At 43.4% G+C, this 19,508-nt stretch overlaps 1 protein-coding gene across 2 annotated transcripts; it reads right to left on the bottom strand.

Annotated features, from left to right (window-relative positions):
* Positions 1-321: 321 nt before the first annotated feature.
* LOC147434255 (putative pectinesterase 53) lies at positions 322-5,439 on the bottom strand. Of its 2 annotated transcripts, XM_086490817.1 has the most exons (6): positions 5,291-5,439; positions 3,055-3,298; positions 2,729-2,900; positions 2,156-2,362; positions 829-1,064; positions 322-686 (listed from the first exon to the last, which is right to left on the bottom strand). In XM_086490817.1, exons 3-6 carry the CDS (start codon positions 2,879-2,881, stop codon positions 518-520), a joined length of 765 nt encoding a protein of 254 aa, XP_086346943.1. In that variant the 5' UTR covers positions 2,882-2,900; positions 3,055-3,298; positions 5,291-5,439; the 3' UTR covers positions 322-517. The 2 variants fall into 2 exon arrangements, with proteins under 2 accessions (XP_086346943.1, XP_086346942.1); XM_086490816.1 differs by lacking the exon at positions 5,291-5,439 and having other exon boundaries at positions 3,055-5,265.
* Between the last annotated feature and the right edge of the window lie 14,069 nt (positions 5,440-19,508).

The raw sequence follows: 19,508 nt of genomic DNA, 5'->3' as shown, positions 1-19,508 counted from the left end.
CCACAGATATCATTCCAGACAATAAACCCATAAACAAGCCACCTCATTGGTTTAGATCAAGGTACTTAATAGTTAAATGAAAAAAAAACTAAGACAAATGACCTTTAGATGCCTTGGATTTATGACAAGAAGCTACTAGCATCAAAAGCATGCATGTTGCTAAGCTTCTTAGTCATTGCTTGTTTGCGACTTAAATGCTAACCTAATGTTTTCATGGCCTTTAAAGAACAAGTGACTCAATGAAGAAAGATGCCTTGCCCAGTTTCAATCACAACAACTATTAGTATGATGAGGAAGCACGAAAAGTGTATGCAAAGAAGATGATGTAGTCAAACCTTAAATAGGCCCAAATGGCAAACAGAAAAGTACAAGAACCAGACACCTTCGTTGAAGAGTCACTGTAGAGTTGGAAACCTATTTGATGCATTGGAGAGTGATGGATAAAACAAGTCATGTGAGGGAAAACAAAGACGTCGGGGGGCGGGGGGGAAGGGGGGGGATTCTTGAAAAGAAAGTGTCAAAGATTCAAGGTTGGCATCACTAGTGGAACCCACAAGTTTCCTTCTATAAAGTCCAAATTGAGGAATGGTTTTGCTTCTTGATCAGTGAGTTCATGCACCCATGGTTCCCTTCCATTTTGCCCAGCACCAGCACCTGTGCACTTATATTGACCATAATACACCGTCCTACAATAAACATAGAAGAAATCTATCAATCTTTTCAAAGCAACCCATTAGTGAATACTAATAACTCATTTCTAAAACCCAGCTAGAGAAGTGCTTCAACATGTGATCACTAAGTGGACATTAGAAAGCAAGAACTTCATACCCGTTTCTTCTTGTATCACCCCAATTGTTCCATCCTTGGGGCCTTATGATGTTCTCCATGTATGTATAAAGGAACACCACACGAGAATAGCGCCCCCATGCTCTTCCAAGGTATACAACACCAGTTCCACGTATGGTACAATTAAGAAACACAAAGCCCGAGTCGGATGTGTTTCTTGCTCTTTTTTGGGCTGTTAATGACCCTGGTGTAATAGGCACCACATGCAACTCACATCCCTATGAAGCAACACATTTGAATCAGAAGACATCAAAATATGATTTAAATAGCATGTAGAGACACATACTTCTTCGTCAATGTTTCATTGTGTTATGTTTTCTTCAAGTTTACATGATTTAGATTTTCTAGTTACTTAAGATCTTTAGTCATTGTGTTATAGTTCATTTATGTCCATTACAGTCACGGAAAATGCTCGCCTCATTAAGAAAATCAAAAGGACAAAGGCAAGGCAGAAGCATTCATGAAACAAACAACCTTCCTTAGATGGGTCGTGATTTTTAATAATATTTGAGTATGCTCCAACCAAGGTGTAATTCTCCTGTAATCAAGTAAAATTAATTTGTTTTATGATGGATGCATAACTATAGCTACTACTACTGCCGAAAATCTGTCCACAGTTTCTAGGTGATGAGTTTGGGATCACTTTGTCCTCGAATACGCATGTAGACTACGTTTGTGTCCATCCGAAGCTTGACCTACAAATCTGCTGAAACTCGAGATGCATGCTCGTATTATACAAGCCTTTGCTCAGATTGCTTACATAGTGCAATGAATCACCTCATGTTTGAATTACCTTGAGTGCACCTAGGAATCAAGCCTTGGCCTCTAAACACTGGTGCAAATACGTTACCATTAGGCTTAAACCCTAAATTCCTAAACCCGTTCTATAACCTACTTCAAGCGCACAAAAGCTAACTAATCTCTCTCTCTCTCTCTCTCTCAGGATTGTTCCTACGGCGTCATAACCATTCTTCTCATGGGGGCGTATGCGTGTGTGAGTGAGTGTGAGTGCAAGTGTAAGAAGAGGAAAACCAGAATAACCTTTCTATCACCCGTGTGAAAAATCGGTTATCCCAGCTCAAGACTTGTCGGACTTTGAGGGCTCTTGGAATTGTTACTGTCATCCAAGACTTGACAGATGCAGAGGTCTCTTGGGATTGTTCCTATGATGTTAAAACTACTCCTTTTCTCTCATTATCTCTCTCAATCCACTTGGCCTCGAACTGAACGTCTCACAAATTTGAGTTGGTTCAAGTCTTATTCTGCCACTAATGGCACCATTTCTTTACACACAAGCAAAGGCCCCCACCTGGTACACAGAGCGGCCATTGCCAAAGACAAAATCTATGGAGCCCTCAATGTAACAATCACGGAAGTAGTGCTCGCCCTTGTGATCATAAAGAGTATCCTGATGCCCCATAAACCCACACCCATAAAACACTGCATTGTCTCCTGATACTCGTAACGCCACTGCCTGCTGTCTTTCAACCCCAGGGAGCTGTGCTGGAGCTGAGTTCTGCACATGGGGAAAAAGCCCTCTGATGAGTAAGCAAAGATGCACACGCAATTACACACTCATGCTCATATTTGCACATGCACGCATGCACTCACATCTATGAAGTCATGCTACATCCGCTGGCACCTAGCACACATTCAAGCACTCATATGCTCACATGCAAATGCGCACACAATAAAATCAAACACACTAACGTATTTGTGATGGAGAGTTGCTAAAGAAGAGAATAAGCCATAGGTTGCGGCTAATCTCCCACATGAGCTCAATGTGACACTTTACTCACAGACTTGTGGACGTACACGTAGGGAAAAACACACACACACATGCCAATAGACGAGCTTTTGTTACTTTGTACACCCAATATACCTGGAAGCTGATGTTCATGGCTGCAAAATATTGTGCGTCCACAGAAATGGATGCACTCCTATATGTTGAGTTTGCGACGGTTGCTGTGTCATTCCATACAACCATGGTCGTATTACGGCCATGTCCTTGCAGAGTGATGAAATCTTTGGTCATGGGTATCACCACTTTTTCCCTTCAAAGCAAGAGGATTTACATGCTACTATGTACTTAAAAAAAACGTGCACACAAAATGCAATCAATGACCGTCAATGCAATCCTCAACTTTCACCAGAATCATTGAATTAGAAAATGCTTGAATAAAATGAAGTAAACATAGATTTTATCACCTGTAGATGCCTGGATTCACTATGATGTAAACGGGGTTTTTGCCCGAAGGGATGGAGTCGACTGCCTTCTGGATGGATGTGAAGTTTCCATACCCATTTACGTCCACCACTATCGTCGACGAGTTCTTGCTCCTATGAAAGAATTGTCGGAAGTGTGGCTGATTTTCCTCGCTGTTTCGTATGTGGTCGAGCCATCCCTTGAATTCTTCCTCTGAAGTGCCTCCATCAGTGTCATCCACCTCATCTGCCACAACCCAATATGCAAAGAGGAGCAAAGCCAAGGAGAGAAGCAAAAGATGGAGGCGAATGTGTGCCATAAGCTGTGTGTGTGTGTGTGTGTGTAAAGAGAGAGAGAAAGAGGGCTCAATCTCCTGAAGTTGTGAGTGCAAGACAATGCTGCTTTTAATGGACGTTTGCAAGTCAGTGGCTTGCATGGAAGCTACACTATCACCGCCTTCTTGGCAATACCTCTGACGCATAAACTTTTGCAGAAAGGATCACGGGCATCCAGTTTGTAAAAGACTAAAGTGGAGCAATCTTTGTCCAGAATGAGGAGTGTTTCATGATGTGAAACTCACTTTGTCTTGTATACTAAAGCGTCTTTCATGTGAAGATAAGTATTGCTTGTGCACACATATACGTGTACAAATATGTGTGCATACATGCCTGCACACATGCACACACATGTGCACAAGCACAAATTCATGTGTGTTATGCACACACATGCATGTGTACGAGCATGTGTGCATGTGCGCGTGCAACAGTGCATGGATGCTAAATAGCTGAAGCCACATTCACCAACACTAACCTAACAACTCAGGTATTCAAAATGGCACAAATATGGGTGCCTTGGAAGTTGGCATGCCTAACGAACACTTAAGAGGTGGAGAGCTCTCAAAACCAAATCCCTCGAGTGGGATAAAGGAGAGTGAGATTTCTTGTGATAGGGATACAATCAAAACCATAGAAGGGATCGCCAAAGTAGCAAAGGTAGCTTTCTGGGTTGGATGGGGTCACAACTGGCCTAGTCAAAACCTACTAAACGCAATTTCACCAATTCAAGTGGGCTCAAGCCACTGTATAGCTGCCGCAAGTGCCTCATACTCAGATCTACACTAATGAGATTGGTGGTTCAAGACAGTTGATAAGTAAGTCCCTGGACATCAAGACGGGCGTCCGAGCAGTAATTTGCTAGTTTAAAACAGGACCTTAGGTTAGGGCGGTTATGAAGGCCTATAAATAGGATACATGGGCTTATTGGTGAGCTATCTTGTGTAATGTGATCACAACACTTGAGCTATAGACCCCTGGCAATGCTTGCCTGGACACCCAAGCTAGGGTGTGGGCTGGTAGGATGGGTTGCCATGCGTTAGGCCAAAGTAGTTGCACACTCCCACGCTCCGGCCCTAATAGGTGTCGTATTTCTTTGTGTGATAACCCATACCTCTCTTATGCAATAAATGAGTACTTGCATCATTCTGCCATGACCTTACCAACAATTATTTGTTAAAATGCAGGTAACACTTTCAAAAAGGGTAGTGCTCATCACCATCAACACTACAATACGAAGTAAAACCAGTTGTCTTTCTCTGCAGAGGGTTGTAAAACGAATGTATTAAGTGTTGCTTTTGAAGAATATATTGTGAAAGAGATTGCGAATGATTGTAAGTGTGTATGTACGATGCCCCACTTGCATGCATACGTTTCTAGGCTTTATCACATAGCCATACATGCTGCACGCCCTCAACTAATGTTGCATATGAATGCGGTGTGTGTGCATATGAATGCGGTGTGTGTGCATGTACACACGAGTAGGGACACATATATGTGTGTATGTAAGAAACTAGGTTTTTGCAAATAGGCATGCATGCTGCCTTCACAAGTCTTTAATCCATATCATGCAGATGTTTTGACACCCACGCACGCTGCTACCCACTAGAATGGCTACGAAATATGGATAGCACGCCTCTGTAAGAAAGTGAGATATTCTGGCATTTGACATACAAGTTACATACAAGTGCAAGTATTATGAAACAGGCATTCTGTGTATATCCTCGTGTACAAAGCTGTAATGCAAGAATGTCCTGCAAAAGTGATGCGGACTAGTAAACCTAGACTGCTCACTTTCACTGTTGCAGGAAAAGCGAGAGCAATTCCAAGTGTGTGTGTGTGTGTGTGTGTGTGTGTGTGTGTGTGAGAGAGAGAGAGAGAGAGAGAGAGAGAGAGAGAGTCATACCTTGAGAGTCTGTTTGCGTATGGTGTATGAGTAAAGAAGAAGATGATGATTGTGAGCTGCATTCACGGGTCTCCTTTTCGCATTCACGAGTCACGGGTCTCTGCTCTCTGCCTGCAACATCGCCCCTTCACTTTTGCCCGTCTTGAGCTCAAACCTGATCTTTGAGGCATCAATGACCTTTGCTTGTGAAGCATTGAAATCTTCTATGATTTTCTAGTTTGTATAAATGGATCCTCCCATTTGGGAACAGAGGACTTCCTTTTCATTTTTGGTCCACTAAAAGAACAAGTCCTGAAGGCTTTTGCCCATATGGGTACTTCTGTAAAGGCCATCTATGTGGGCACTGAGGGTTGACTTGGAGGGGAAGTGTGCCCAATTTGAGGTGGATCCAAAAACTTCCCTCTCATCTTTTGTAGAAATAGGCTCATGCCACCATGAAGCAAACCTTGTTCTACTATTTTCCTCTAGATAGAATGAACATTACTTGATAACATATGAGATTTTCTTGTTTTAGAGGCCCATATGAGTCTTCACCTTGTCTACATGGGAACCAATGCCTCTCTGCTTTGCTCCCATGTCCTCCATGAAGATGCTCGCAATCTCCTCATATATGCTTATGTACCTAAGGTTGATGTCGCCAGCCAATACCTTAGCTCTGATGAAGTGGTAGTGCACCTCAACGTATTTTTCATTGCATGGAGTAGCCAAATATAGTGTGATAAGGTTTTTGCAATGATCCACTCTCCAAGTTGCATCTATAGGCATGCTACTTCACATGTCCTTCATGAAGATGCCCGCAATCTCCTCATCAATGCTTATGTACCTAATGTTGATGTCGTCAGCTAAGACCTTAGCTTTAATGAAGTGGTAGTGCACCTTAACGTCTTTTTAATCGCATGGAGTAGTGGGTTCTATGCCAAATGTGGTGTGATAAGGTTGTCGCAGTGATCACTATTATGCCCAACTCTCCAAGTTGTATCTATAGGCATGCTACTTCACATGTTGGCACTGTGTTTCTATATTAAGCCTCTGTACTCAAAAAAGCGATCATGGTTGTCTTCTTGCTACTCCATGTGATAACAAACACTCCAAAGTGAGAACATGAATCCGTTGCTAGATAGTGGATCAGATAGACTACATGCCCAATGTGCTTCCATAGCTGCAACTCTATGCCAACCTCATAAAAGAGTGCATAAGGAAAGGTGGCACTCACATGACACAACGTCATAAAAACTAATATCTAACCAACTCAAATGATTTTCTCATATTAAACTGATCATTTAATGTGGGAGAATAAAGAGGAACAATGGTTAGAATATAGGTATGTGCTTTCAGATCTATATGGACACGGGGCCAATGGTAAAGGGGCCCAAATGAGAGATGATCTGTCAAAGAGCAAGTTAACTAGTGGAACGTAAAGACCTTAGGGTTAGCTTCATTAAAGACCTCTAAAGGTTAGTGTAAAATTCCTTTGACCTTAGGTAAGCTAGGATTGAGCTTGAGGTGGGAACTCGGCCTAAGCTTTGCTTGAGGTGCTTGTCGTGCTTGATGACTAAGGTGCTTGAGGTGCTTGTCGTACTTGATAACTAAGGTGCTTGAGGTGCTTGCTCACTAAGGTGCTTGTTGTGCTTGTTGACTATGGAGCTTGAGGTGCTTGTGGGGAACACCACCCAAGCTTGAGGTGCTTTGTCATGCTTGCTGACTAAGTCAACATATGTCCCTACAAGGAGGGGGTGAGCCCTACAAGAGGGGGGATGAGAGAGAAGACACACACACACACTCACACAAGGCAATCTTGGTACAAAGAAAGCAAAAGGGACACTTGTCAAGTTCCTCCTCATGTTGCCCTCATGGTGTGCCTAAAGCCTATTGGTTGGCCACCCAAGGGGTCCGATGATAAATTAGTAAATGTAAATAACTGTTTTTGCATTTATCAAGTCCTCTCTCTCAAAGGGGAAAGGGGGACACTTGTCCCAAGGCTAGCATTCTTGCTTGATACGCATCTTGCTTGTGATTGGCCAGACTTGCAGGGGTCCAATGAGCTTCAGGCTTGTACTAGAAGAGGGGGTCGACCAAGGAAGCTAGGGACATGCTTGGGGGGTATACTCTCCCACACACACACACACACCCTCACTGTGTGAAGTGCAAAGTGCAAGAGCTCCATCTCCTTCTCCAAGCAAGTAGAGAAGTTGACAGCCTACACCAACACTCTTGGCTATGGAATGCAAATCCAACCAAGAGCCATGCTTCAATGCTTAAGCTAGCCATCTTCGCCATCTTCATTACTATGCTATTATGTATGCTAGCAAGAAGAGTGATGATAAGTGAGGAGCTAGTTCTTTCTCCTATGAAATGTTTCTTCTTCCTCTTCCCTACCCTCATTCCTCGCTAGCTCTCTCCATCTTCGAAGGTGTTTGAGGCCTTGGGATTGAGGCTGGGGATAGTTAATGCTTTCCACAAAGTTTAGGTTATGCTCGTGATGCATGAAGCTTTCCATCTTCATTGCATCACCTAGGTCACAAGGAACACAAAGATTGTATTGTACCAAGTCTCTCTTGATGGGAGAAACTATAATACAAATGCCTATTGGAGGCGGGACCGGCTCCACATAAATCCGGTCCTCAAATGTTTTCATGTTCTCTAAACTCTCTCTCTTGCAAAAGTATTGTTCATGCCAAGTCAACTAAATGCTATGTTTATGTTGCTACCATCAGTCACAGTTCACCCTCTATGCTCACAAAGTAATTTCACAAAAGTACTATCTCTAGTTTCCGCTACTCTCAAAGTTAATAGGCCATTTCAATTACATTGGTATTAGAGCATTTGGTTTCTCTTTTCTTTCTTAAGAAAAGAGATCCTTATGTAGCCTATAATGGTTGATTTTGTTAATTAAATTAGGGTAAGTGGGTCTGGGATCTATTATCGATTTTGTTGAGCCCACTATGTGGGATATGGTGCCCACCTCGGGAGCTTTGGACTTAATAATGGGGTCTTTTTAGACTTTCCTACGGCTTTACCATTAGTGAGCCATAAGAAGTCCGAGAGGAGCTAGCCCTCGACAATTCTGCAACATTAGACCCACTCCACTACTACTCTTTATAATTAACCACTTCAAGCCGTGGGTGTAGATACTTAAGCGCCGATTTTCAAAGGCTAAGAGGAGTAGCTTCTAAGGTTTTGAATTGCTAAAGCATACACTAAGTAAACACATAAGTTTAATTAACATGGCTGACAATAACCAAGAGAGTAGAATGAACATTGAGAACTTTTATTTTGCACATGAAGGTGCTAATGATGATGCCCCTATGTTTGTCAACTATCTTGTTACTAGGTTGCACCAAGCCATGGGCAACCCTGCTTTGCAAGCCGAAGTTACTCAACAACTTCGCACTTATAGGATTACCCTTCCTTTCCAAGAGGAGAGAGAGATTAGGAGGCCTCTTAAAGAGACCCCCAAAAGAAAACTCTCTCCCATACGAGAGGAGGAATCCAAAGAGCAAGAAAGCAATGAAACTTTAAGTTCCTTTGAAGATGTGGCTCCACAAAGACGGCGGGCTAGACGATCGCCAACTCCTCCCAAGAGGAAACATCCAACCCACAGTCCTTCTCCTCGTCACTCCGAAAGGAAAGAGAGGAAACAAAGGAAGAAAAGGGCAAGAAAGAGGTCTCCTTCTTCTTCACCTTCCTCCTCTTCCGACGAAAGCTATGGCTATTCTCCTAGATAATACAAGAGGGGAAGACAGCGTAAATCATACCCTGCGAAGGTCACAAAAGCTAAAGAAGTTCATAGAGGGAGGAAAGAGTATCTCTTTTCTCACCTATGATGGCACCTTTGGTGCCACCGACAAAGTATTGTCCTTCATCCAACAATTTGATGTGGCCTTTGGAGACGAGGGCTTCACGGAGTCCTCCAAGCTATGCCATGTAGCTATGCACTTCCAAAAATTGGCTCATCAAGGGTGGGCTAGCCTTCGTAGAAATGGCGAAGCCCCAAAGACATGGAAAACTCTACTAGTTTCCATCATGAAGCAATTCCTTGCAAGTGATGCAAAGAACAAAATGCTTACCAAATGGCGGAGTTTGAAGCTTCTCTCTCATGAGTCTATCCACTAATATATAGACAAGTGTGGGATTTACATCTCAAGGCTACTGTCTTCCAAAAGATAGAATTTGCCGAGCAAAAGCAACAGTTTTGTGCGGAATTACCTGAAGAGATGGCCGAGTATGTCAACTCTCAATAGCCTGGTTCTATCACTGAAGTAATCCACCACACCATGGTTTCTTCGCGCATCAATTTCCAACAAGGGGCTAGATGGAATGTCAAGACCATGGAAAATAAAGACAAAAGTGATGCCAAGGGGTAAACCAATGCCCAAATTTCTTCCCAAGGCAATTCCAACAACAACAACAATAACAATCGGTCCAAGGAGAAGGGAGTTTTCAAAGTAAAAACAAACTCTCTCTTGAAGAGCTTGAAGCTTTTTGCAAGGACCATAAGTGCTTTAAGTGTGGGGAGCAAGGACATGACTATCGTTCTTGCCCCAAGAATAATGCTCGCAATGAGACTCCTAGATCTTCCACAATCGACGCTCCAAAAGAGGATGCTCATTGCAAAGGTGCACCTCTCTCCTATGCTTGGGGAAAGGTAAGGAAGCATGGTGCCTTCATCTTGTTTGATCCTAGTTCTATTCACAACTTCATATCAATTGAGTTGGCCACCAAGTTGGGCATTCAAGCTTTCGAGATGGGAGATGATGTAACGGCCGACACTGCTTTCAAGGGACAGCGAGCCTCTGTTACTCCCTTGATTGGAAGTTGATGCTCCATGTACAAAGCTATGTTGACAAAGAAGACTTTTTCATCTCTCCAACATGAGGATGCTATCCTAGGGGCACCATGGTTCAACCGCATGGCTACCAATATGAAGTTCCCTGAAAGGAGAATCTACTTCACCTACAGGGAAAGAACATGTATATAGATGCTAGTGAGTTTGGTCGCACAATACCACTTGTAAATACTCATGCTTTTGATAAATCAATGAAGAGCTCAGTTCTGCGTACATGATTTTTGTCAAAGAGTCTCTAAAATATCTTAATGTTTCATCAAATACAAATGGTAGGAATCAAGAAGAGTTAGACAAGGATTCCAAGATGCGTTTATCGATGATATCCCTATGGATTTACCTCCAAAACGAGGGGATGATGACCATCGAATTGAGCTCCTACCACCAGGAAGCTCACCACCTAACAAGCCTCCTTATCGAGTTTCCCAAGCTCAATAAGAGGAGATCATGAGGAAAGTACAAGAAATGGTTGACAAAGGGATGGTGAAGCCTAGCTCCTCTCCCTTTTGTTCTCCAGTCCTTTTAGTGCAAAAGAAAGATGGTACATATCATATGTGTGTGGACTATCGAGCACTAAACCATATCACTATCAAAAACAAATTTCCCGTGCCTCGTGTAGAAGATCTATTTGATAAGCTACAAGGCTCTACCTACTTCAGTAGGATTGACCTTAAAAGTGGCTATCATCAAATAAGGTGAAGTTATTCTAAAGACCGTGTTTCATACAATGTTTGGCCTTTATGAATATCTAGTCATGCCTTTTGGCTTGACTAATGCATCAGCCACTTTCAATCGTCTAATGGAGAAAATCTTTAGACCCTACCAAAAATTCACTGGAGTGTTCTTTGATGATATCATCATCTACTCCAAGTCTTTGGAGGAACACAAGCAACATCTCCAAGTGATTTTTTTAGCATTGAGGGAGAACAAGCTTTTTCTCAACCAAAAGAAAAGCGAATTTTTCCTTCAAGAGATTCAATACTTATGTCATATTATCTCTCAAGATGGTTTCCGGATGGATCCATCGAAGTTAGAGGTAATAAAATCATGGCCTAATCCAAGGAATCTACATGAGCTAAAAGGCTTTATTGGTATGTGTGCATACTATAGACGCTTCATAGCAAAATTCTCTCAAATAGCAAGGCCATTACATGACTTAACAAAGAAGAACGTTAAGTATTCATGGACTGCTAAGGAGCAAAATTCTTTTGACAAGTTCAAAGAGAAGCTTACCTCCCAACCAGTCCTCATGCTTCTGGATCTCTCAAAGCCATTTGAGGTCCAATGTGATGCTTGTGGTGATTGCTTTGGAGAAATCTTGCTTCAAGAAGGATATGCCATAGCATATGAGAGCCGAACGCTCAATACAGATGAACGAGTCTTAGGCATTTATGAGAAAGAGCTTTTAGCTGTTCTACATGCCCTAGACACATGGAAGCACTATTTATTGGGGACTCCATTTATTCTACTAGTTGACCACCAAAGTCTCAATTACTTCATGACGCAAACCAAGCTTTTCGACAAACAAATGAGGTGGGCAAATTTTCTTTTGTAATTTAATTTTCATATTGCTCACATTGCGGGTAAGCACAATCAAGTGGCCAATGCACTTTCACGATGACCAAAAGCTAATGTGGTGTCTATAGCTACTTACAATGATCTATCTTCTATGATGATGAGTATGCTACTGACCTTGACTATAGAGACATAATGTCAGCCCTTGCGTTGGGGAAGAAAGAGGAACCATTCACCTTGGAGGATGGTTATCTTCTCCGCGGAAATAGGCTATGTGTTACACACTTCCTTCTTGAGAAAGTCATGTATGAATTCCATGCTCCGGCCTATGCGGGGCATAAAGGCATTCAACCTACTCTCCGAAGAGTAGAGACGTATTTCTATTGGCCTACCTGGAAAGTGGACATACAAGAGTATGTTTCAAAATGTGTAGTATGCCAAGAGACCAAGTATGATAGAGGGAAGCAACCTGGATTACTCCAGCCATTGCCTATCCCAAATTCACCATGGGAGAGTATATCCATGGATTTCATCTTTGGATTACCCAAGTCTATCCATGGGAATACGGGAATATGGACAATAGTTGATAGGTTTAGCAAGCAAGCACACTTTATTCATGTCAAAAAGACTATTAAGGCACACCAAATGGCAACTCTCTTCATATCACAGATTTTCAAACACCATGGATTACCAACATCCATCGTGTCGGATAGAGATCCTAGAATGACCAGTAATTTCTGAAAAGTATCTTTGAAAATCTAGGTATAAGATTGAATTTCTCTTCAGCCTATCACCAACAAACGGATGGCCAAAGTGAGATAGCCAATCTTATGATACTCGATCTACTAAAGACTTATGTTACAGAAGTAGATCAACACTCACAACGGAAAAAGTACTTACCTCTTGTAGAGTACACCTACAATAATACTGTACATACTTCTATGGGAAAAGCACCTTTTGAAATAATTGAGGGAAGACCTAAAAGTCCCTTGCTACTTAAAGTACATGGGAAGATCTTCGTTGCCGATGAGTATAGCCGCAACCTACAAGAATCTTTTTCAAAAGATTAAGGAGGCTATATCCATCTCTCAACAAAGGCAAAAATCTGATGCTGAGACAAGCACAAAAGGGCCTTAACATTCAAAGAAAATGATTGGGTCTTACTTAAGTTTCTGTTAACCCTCACGGCTCACGGACACCCTATCACCTACGAGACGGACGTTGTAATCTACGGTGGACATTGTATTATTTATTTGGTAGAGTCAGGTACCGGGCTTGTCGGTCCAATAGGAAAAGGGTAAGAGTGATCACCGATGAGAGGCGCACTCTAACTGGTACATTCAAGGGATTAGTTGGCTAAGCATGGGCGCCCAAGTGTGAATGGGGTGAGCTCATATAAAAGCCAACTAAACCTAAAATTCACTCATTCTCTCATTTGTGCAATAGAAGAGTGCTCTTGCTCCATCTCCATCTCCATCTTCTTCTTCTTCACCTCCTTGTGTGTGTGTGTGTGTGTATGTGAGAGAGAGAGAGAGGGAGAGAGAGAGAGAGAGAGAGAAAGAGTGCGATCGAGAATTGCGGCGGCACGACGGCGGTGAAGCGGTTGAGCGCGACGTAGCGGCGTCTCCTTCTTCTTCGCGGCGAGGAATCCTCCACGGCAAGAGCATAGAGCGGTGAGTGACACACCATTGCCCTCTTTTGAGCTTACTAGTTAAGCTAGTTGTGTGCTTGGAGCCGTCTGTGGCTCATACACAGTGTTAGGCAAGGCCCTTGCTTCGAAAGTGCGGAAGGAGCGCACATTTTTGGCGCCGTCGCCGGGGAATCGCCCTGCACTAAGCCCAAGAGGCACTTTGTGCTTCTCCTATGAGTTGTTTGTAGTAGGAAAGAAGAGGAAGAGGAATAGGAATGAGTTGTTTTTCTGCAAGTTGTTAATTTCTGTATTGTCTACAAGTTCTGTGATTTCTGCATAATGTTGTGTTTTCTGTTTGCACACAGTCTTTGCACAATTAGTAGTCGTTAGCTTGTTTGCAGTGAATGAATAAGTAGGAAGGCAGCTAGCAATTTCTGTTTGCACACAGTCTGTACACAGTTTTCTGTCAAGGTTTTCCTGCACACAGTCTTTGCACAGTAAGGTAGTGAGAGAGGAAGTAGGTGGACAGTTAGCTCACTGTCAGTAAGCAGTTAACAGATTAGTTAGTAGATTAGTTAGTGGTTAGCAGCACTGTTAGTAAGTAGATAAGGTAGTGAGCTGTCTGTGAGCTATGAGCTGTTGACAGAGAGGTTAGGTAGGTGTTGACAGTGTGTGTGGCCAAGAAAGGGTCACCTAACCACGTGTGGTCGTCGCCTCAAAAAAAAAAAAAACCAAAAATATTCAAGCGTGAGTGACTGGGGGGCTACACTAAAATTTTGATCGGGATCGGGATCATTTCCCCAATCCCAAACCGAAAATATTTAAGCGTGAGTGACTGGGGGGCTACACTAAAATTTTGATCGGGATCGGGATCATTTCCCCAAGCCCAAACCGAAAATATTTAAGCGTGAGTGACTGGGGGGCTACACTAAAATTTTGATCGGGATCGGGATCATTTCCCCAAGCCCATGCCCAGGCCCAGGCCCAGGCCTCAGTCCTATGATATATACTAGACTCACTCTTATATATATACCCTACCCCCTCAAGAGGGAATGAGAGCATGTGGGGCAAGTCCTCCACTCTCCTCACTTCTCTTCCCACTTACACCCTTAGACTTTCTAATTTGGGCCTAGTTCCCTACTAGAAATTGACGGTTTTAGGGATTCCGAGGGCATAAAGTGACCAAACGGAGGGCTGTAAAGCACGGCACGTCCCTCTGACCGAGATGCTCGTTTTGAGCTATCATACGTTCTATTCTATAGCTGGGTCAGAAAAAAAGGACCAAAAAATCAAAAAATAAATAAATAAGAAAAGACTTGGGTTGCAAAACACCCAAAATTACTAGGTGAGTAGCCTTCACGGGCACTCACTGACACTTCTAGGGGATCCAAGTCATATGAACCTACGCTCTGGACGAGTGTTAGAGCACGAGCATATTGGTAGTGCCTCCATTTACGCGGGCACCCATTATTCCTCCACCCTAGGTTCTGGACCTTCGGCTAGGACTCAAGGTAGCGCGACCCAAGATCCTCATATCGCGTCTAGTGATTCTTCCTCTGACTACGAAGTCATGGAGGGGTATCCTACACCAAACCCTGATAGTTCAAGTCAAGACATGCATTCCATGGGCCCACGGCCCGGGTCCAGCGTGTTTAGCCGCTTAAAAGAGACCCTTAGTAGAGCTACTCGCTCCGAACATGCGGTTAATGAAATAAATGAAGGGAATGGGGAAGTAAATTCGTCATTCATGCCTAAAATAGACCCTATGCTTCTTGAGAGTGTGCATGTGAATGTTCCATCCACTGCACCTCCTGATCCTTTAGGACTATCTCCCTCTGAGGTTCTACTACCCGATGGTAGGAGTCTTGCCGAAGTGCAAGAGATCGAACGCTATATGCAAGCAACAAGGGAGAGGGAAATTGAGAACCTACGAAGGCTAGAACAAAGTCGAGCCCTGAAAGCAAAGGCTCCTATGACAACAATCATGCCAGCCGAGCAACCGAGTGCTCCCAAGGTAGCAGTCACGGAGGGGCAAGCGATGGGGAGCAATAATGCTTCCACTTCGAGGTAAACCTCCAGCACGCCAGGCCTAGATGGGATATTCCTAAACGAAAATTGGGAGTATGATCTACAAGCAGAAGCTTTAACTAATCGGTACACAGGACACACCTATCATGTGGGTTGGTTAGATGTTCTACAATCCACATCGGGTGCTACTAGCATAGATGAGCAACAACAGAAAGTCTGTGATGTCCTCCATAGGATTGTCGAGTTAGAAAGACAGAACACAGGGATCAACATGCCTTCAACAGGCCTAATGAGATTCTTGGATACGGGAAAGGCCAACCAACCAACCCTGTCACAAATGGAGACTCCCTCAGTGAGCCCCATTGATCCTCCATATGTTGTTTCGCCAGGAGCCCTCAGTACAATCTGAGACCACAAGTGGCAGCTTTACCTTCCCAGATCTAGCTCATCTTTCTCTTAATGACACTACGGCTACCATGCATATCCTAGTGGTGAGCATGACAAGAAGTACACCATGGAGTTCATTTGTTAACACTGTGCCGATGCCTAGTAGCACAGTGCCCCCAACTATATCTACATGTATGTATCAATCGTGTGCACCTGTCGTACCTCAGCCTCATGTAGCTCCTACACCTCTAATTATTCCAAGAGCTTACAGTCCACAATGGAATTATCCAAGCTCTTATACAAGTGGATCCATGCCATTTAATAATAACATGCCATATCAGGCACCCCCTATGCCTAGGGCCACGCCTGTAAACTTTGGACCACCGTCTGGCACACCACCATACGAAATATGGGACCCAAGAGCCGCGCGTATGCCAAGGCCAAGGCCAACTCCCATCTCACATGTGGTTCCAGGAGCACATACACCCATTATACCTGCTCAAATAGGAGATTCGGCATCATTTGCTCAAACTATCGGTCGCTCTATTGCGGAAAACATGCATAGTGCAACTGATAGAGAGCCTAGGAGCAAGGCAGTTCAATTAGCTAAGCTCACACAAAAATTCAGTGGAGACGGAGATGCTAGAAAGCATATGGAAGTCTTTGAACATGTGTGCGATTCCTTGGAAGAGCACAATGAGCTACATAAGTGTAAGGCTTTGAGTTTGACCCTAAGCGGAAAGGCTGGAGATTGGTATAGAACCTTAAGAGTAGAAGAGAAAACGATCTACTCTACTCTTAGGAGACTGTTCTTAAAAGAATACATACGAGAGGGAGTGCTTTGGGGTGTAGCCTCTCAGCTCCAGAAAGCCCAACGAGAAGAAGGTGAATCCGTGAGAGACTTCATTAGTCGCCTAAAGAATTTGAATTCTCGATGCAATCCAAACGAGCTATTCAACAACAACCAATTTCTCGATAGATTCATTAGGGGACTACGACATGAAAGTATTTATAATGGCCTAGTCATTAGAGGTATCACTACTTGGGAAGCGGTCACCATGAATGCAATCCAATTGGAGGATAATTTAATGATTGCAGGAGAAAGAGTGTCTGCCGAGCCGAAGTCTAGTAGCTCGCAAGCATCAGGGCATGAGCCAATGAAGATAAAGCCAATCGTGAAAGAGCAAACGATATCTGAGATGACTTTGGCAGATCTCACCAAGGCCATCCAAGAAAGCCTTAGGGGTAATTGTGCTCCACAAAACACTCATATGTATCCAAGAAGGGAGCAGCAATGGTGCTCAATCTGCTTGGGCCCACATACTACGAGTGAATGCCCTACTTTCAGAGTAAAGTTTAACGGGACTTGTAACGCGTGTGGTAGGTATGGCCATCAAGCGAAGGATTGCCTAATGCTTAAACGCATCATGGAAATTAGACCGCCTATAGCTTGGGCAGACTCACCTCAAGTTCCTGCATTGATGCCTACCCCACCCATGGAGCAACAGTTGCCATTACAGCACATGGTCCCTAGAACCCAAAGCTCCAAAAGCCTCGAAGAGAGAGATGCTGGATCCATTGGCCAAGCGAGAAAGAAGAAAACACGAAGAAAGAAATCCCTTAATGCTTCTAGCTCAAAACCTAGTTCAAAGACTAACATAGGGACAGGAGAGGATCCCGTGTATATGAACGACCCTGAGGATGACTCAGATTCGATAGAGACCACGGAGACCAAAACTGTTACTACAAAGGAAAAAGCCAGTGAGGAGGATCACGAGAGGGAATTACGACGAACACCAAAAGAGTATTCAAAGTTAAACCACCCAGTTGCGAACCCCCAAGATAAGCCACGAGAGACAAAAAATGAGGATTGCAAGAGAAAGATTGGAACCTATCCAAACCCAACAGTGGAAATTGAACGAGTCCAACAACTGAGGGGTTTGGTGAAAGAAACTCAACGAACATTAGAACCTGAACCCAAACATATCTAGATGTCAGACACAGTGTTTCCCACACAAGTTCAACCTCACAAGAACTACAGGCCGTTAGCTATACCCAGTATCATTCGGGAAGAGAGTGAGGGTAGGACATCTGAAAGTGGACACACACCTTTCCTACTAGAGAGAATGTTTGGTGAGGGAATGCCCGACCCCCTTGAGGAAGTGGAGATTCCATCTTCACCATTCTCTTGTCAGGGTCCTACATCCCACAAGATGCCATTAAATGTTGCCAAATTGATGGATTTCATGTCTTCAGAAGTTAGAACCACCATCATGTCCAAACTATATAAAGACCCCGAGCTAGTCTCAGCTCTTCGAGCCTTCCTCAATGGAGAATTACAGGCCGGATTACCACAGTTTGCACATATGAACAAACCTGACTCGGTAATGAATGATGAGGAACATTTAGCACCACCATCTGACCTAGCGGGACATGAATCTGTAATTGAAGTACCCGTTAACAAGTTGGGGCAATACTTTGAAGGTGATGAATCTAATGCTACTCTACCAATCACTACTAAAGGATTAACTGTAAAGGGGGTCCTTGACGGTGGTGCGGGAGTCAACATGGTGACAAAGAGTTGTTGGGAGTCTATGGGGCGACCTCACCTTGAAGCCACAAGTGTAGTGGTAAAAATGGCTAATGGATCTATTGTTACGCCTATTGGAATGCTAAAGGATCTCAGGATCAAGGTCTTGGGACACAAGGTAAGGCAGACTCTCATTGTTATGGATTTTTCCAAGCATCCTATGTCATTTGAGATGATCTTAGGGCGTCCATTCATGAGGGAAGAAAAAATGGTGCATGACTGGTCCAAAAACCACGTCTACTTACAGTTCCAAGACTCTGTCATTCGAGTTGATCTTTTAAGTGGTCGAACGCATCCTCTAGGAAATAAATTCATCATTGATAATCGATCAGACACAACAATTCACTAAGCTCCATTACAGTATTGTTACACGTGTAACGAAGAAACGGATATTGGGGAGAACTCTCCTTATATGGATATCCTACCCGGAATGGCTGAGCCAGACAATGTCGATTGGGTACACCTAGCGGCAACTATAGATACATGGGGAGCTAGAGGAACAACTTGGGTAACACCAAATGGGGAAGAGATACCACACATTGCACCAGTAAACATGTTAGGTGTAGCGCATGTAACATCCGATGATAAGAAAGAGGCACACCTACTTGAGAGTGAAACTGATGATTCCTCAAAGGCTTCAGGCCAATACACATCGGAAACGGAATCTCAGGAAGAAATAGATTCAGAACCTGAGGAAACATCGAGTGAACCAAGTATAGAAAATAAATACTCAAGGCCTAGTACGACCGTCTATGGTAATTTATATGAGAGTGAAGAAGATACAAGCGAAGACCTATCAGGCGAGTCGAGTTCAAACATTTACCAAAATCAAAACCTTAACAAGAAACAAAGGTCATATAAGAGTCGACGATATCAAGCAAATGTGAGAGCTAGGATAAACAAGGAAAGATCTACTGCATAATGGCTTAGCTATCTAGGGGCATGTGATGCTCATCGAAAGCTAGTAGACAATTGGGGTGAACATCTCCGGAGTGTCATGTGGTGCAGCCCACGACCCATTGACCTCGCTCAATTGGAGGTTACAGAGCCAAAATTGAGTCGAACTATAAGAAGACGTCAAAACCGAGAGTTAGCACAACAACAAAAGGAGGCAGAACTAAAAGAAAGGTCTCTGTCAGGACAAGAGCCTGCTGACTTACATACGGCTCCTGAACATTTTAAATCTTATACCACGGGGGAGCAAAAGGTTGTGTATGCCAAAGCC

The sequence above is a fragment of the Adiantum capillus-veneris genome, chromosome 19 (assembly GCF_014529385.1).
Source record: "Adiantum capillus-veneris isolate H3 chromosome 19, ASM1452938v2, whole genome shotgun sequence".
NCBI lineage: Eukaryota > Viridiplantae > Streptophyta > Polypodiopsida > Polypodiales > Pteridaceae > Adiantum > Adiantum capillus-veneris.
The sequence above is the reverse complement of the archived record's forward strand: the minus strand, read 5'-3'. Positions and strand labels throughout refer to the sequence as shown.

Excerpts from the sequence above, each read along its gene's own strand:
- LOC147434255 (XM_086490816.1), bottom strand. The coding sequence starts at position 3,533 with ATGCGTCAGAGGTATTGCCAAGAAGGCGGTGATAGTGTAGCTTCCATG. Across the intron at positions 2,363-2,728 it reads CCATGAACATCAGCTTCCAG|AACTCAGCTCCAGCACAGCT; the intron begins GTATATTGGGTG and ends CCCCATGTGCAG. Across the intron at positions 687-828 it reads GGTGATACAAGAAGAAACGG|GACGGTGTATTATGGTCAAT; the intron begins GTATGAAGTTCT and ends TGTTTATTGTAG.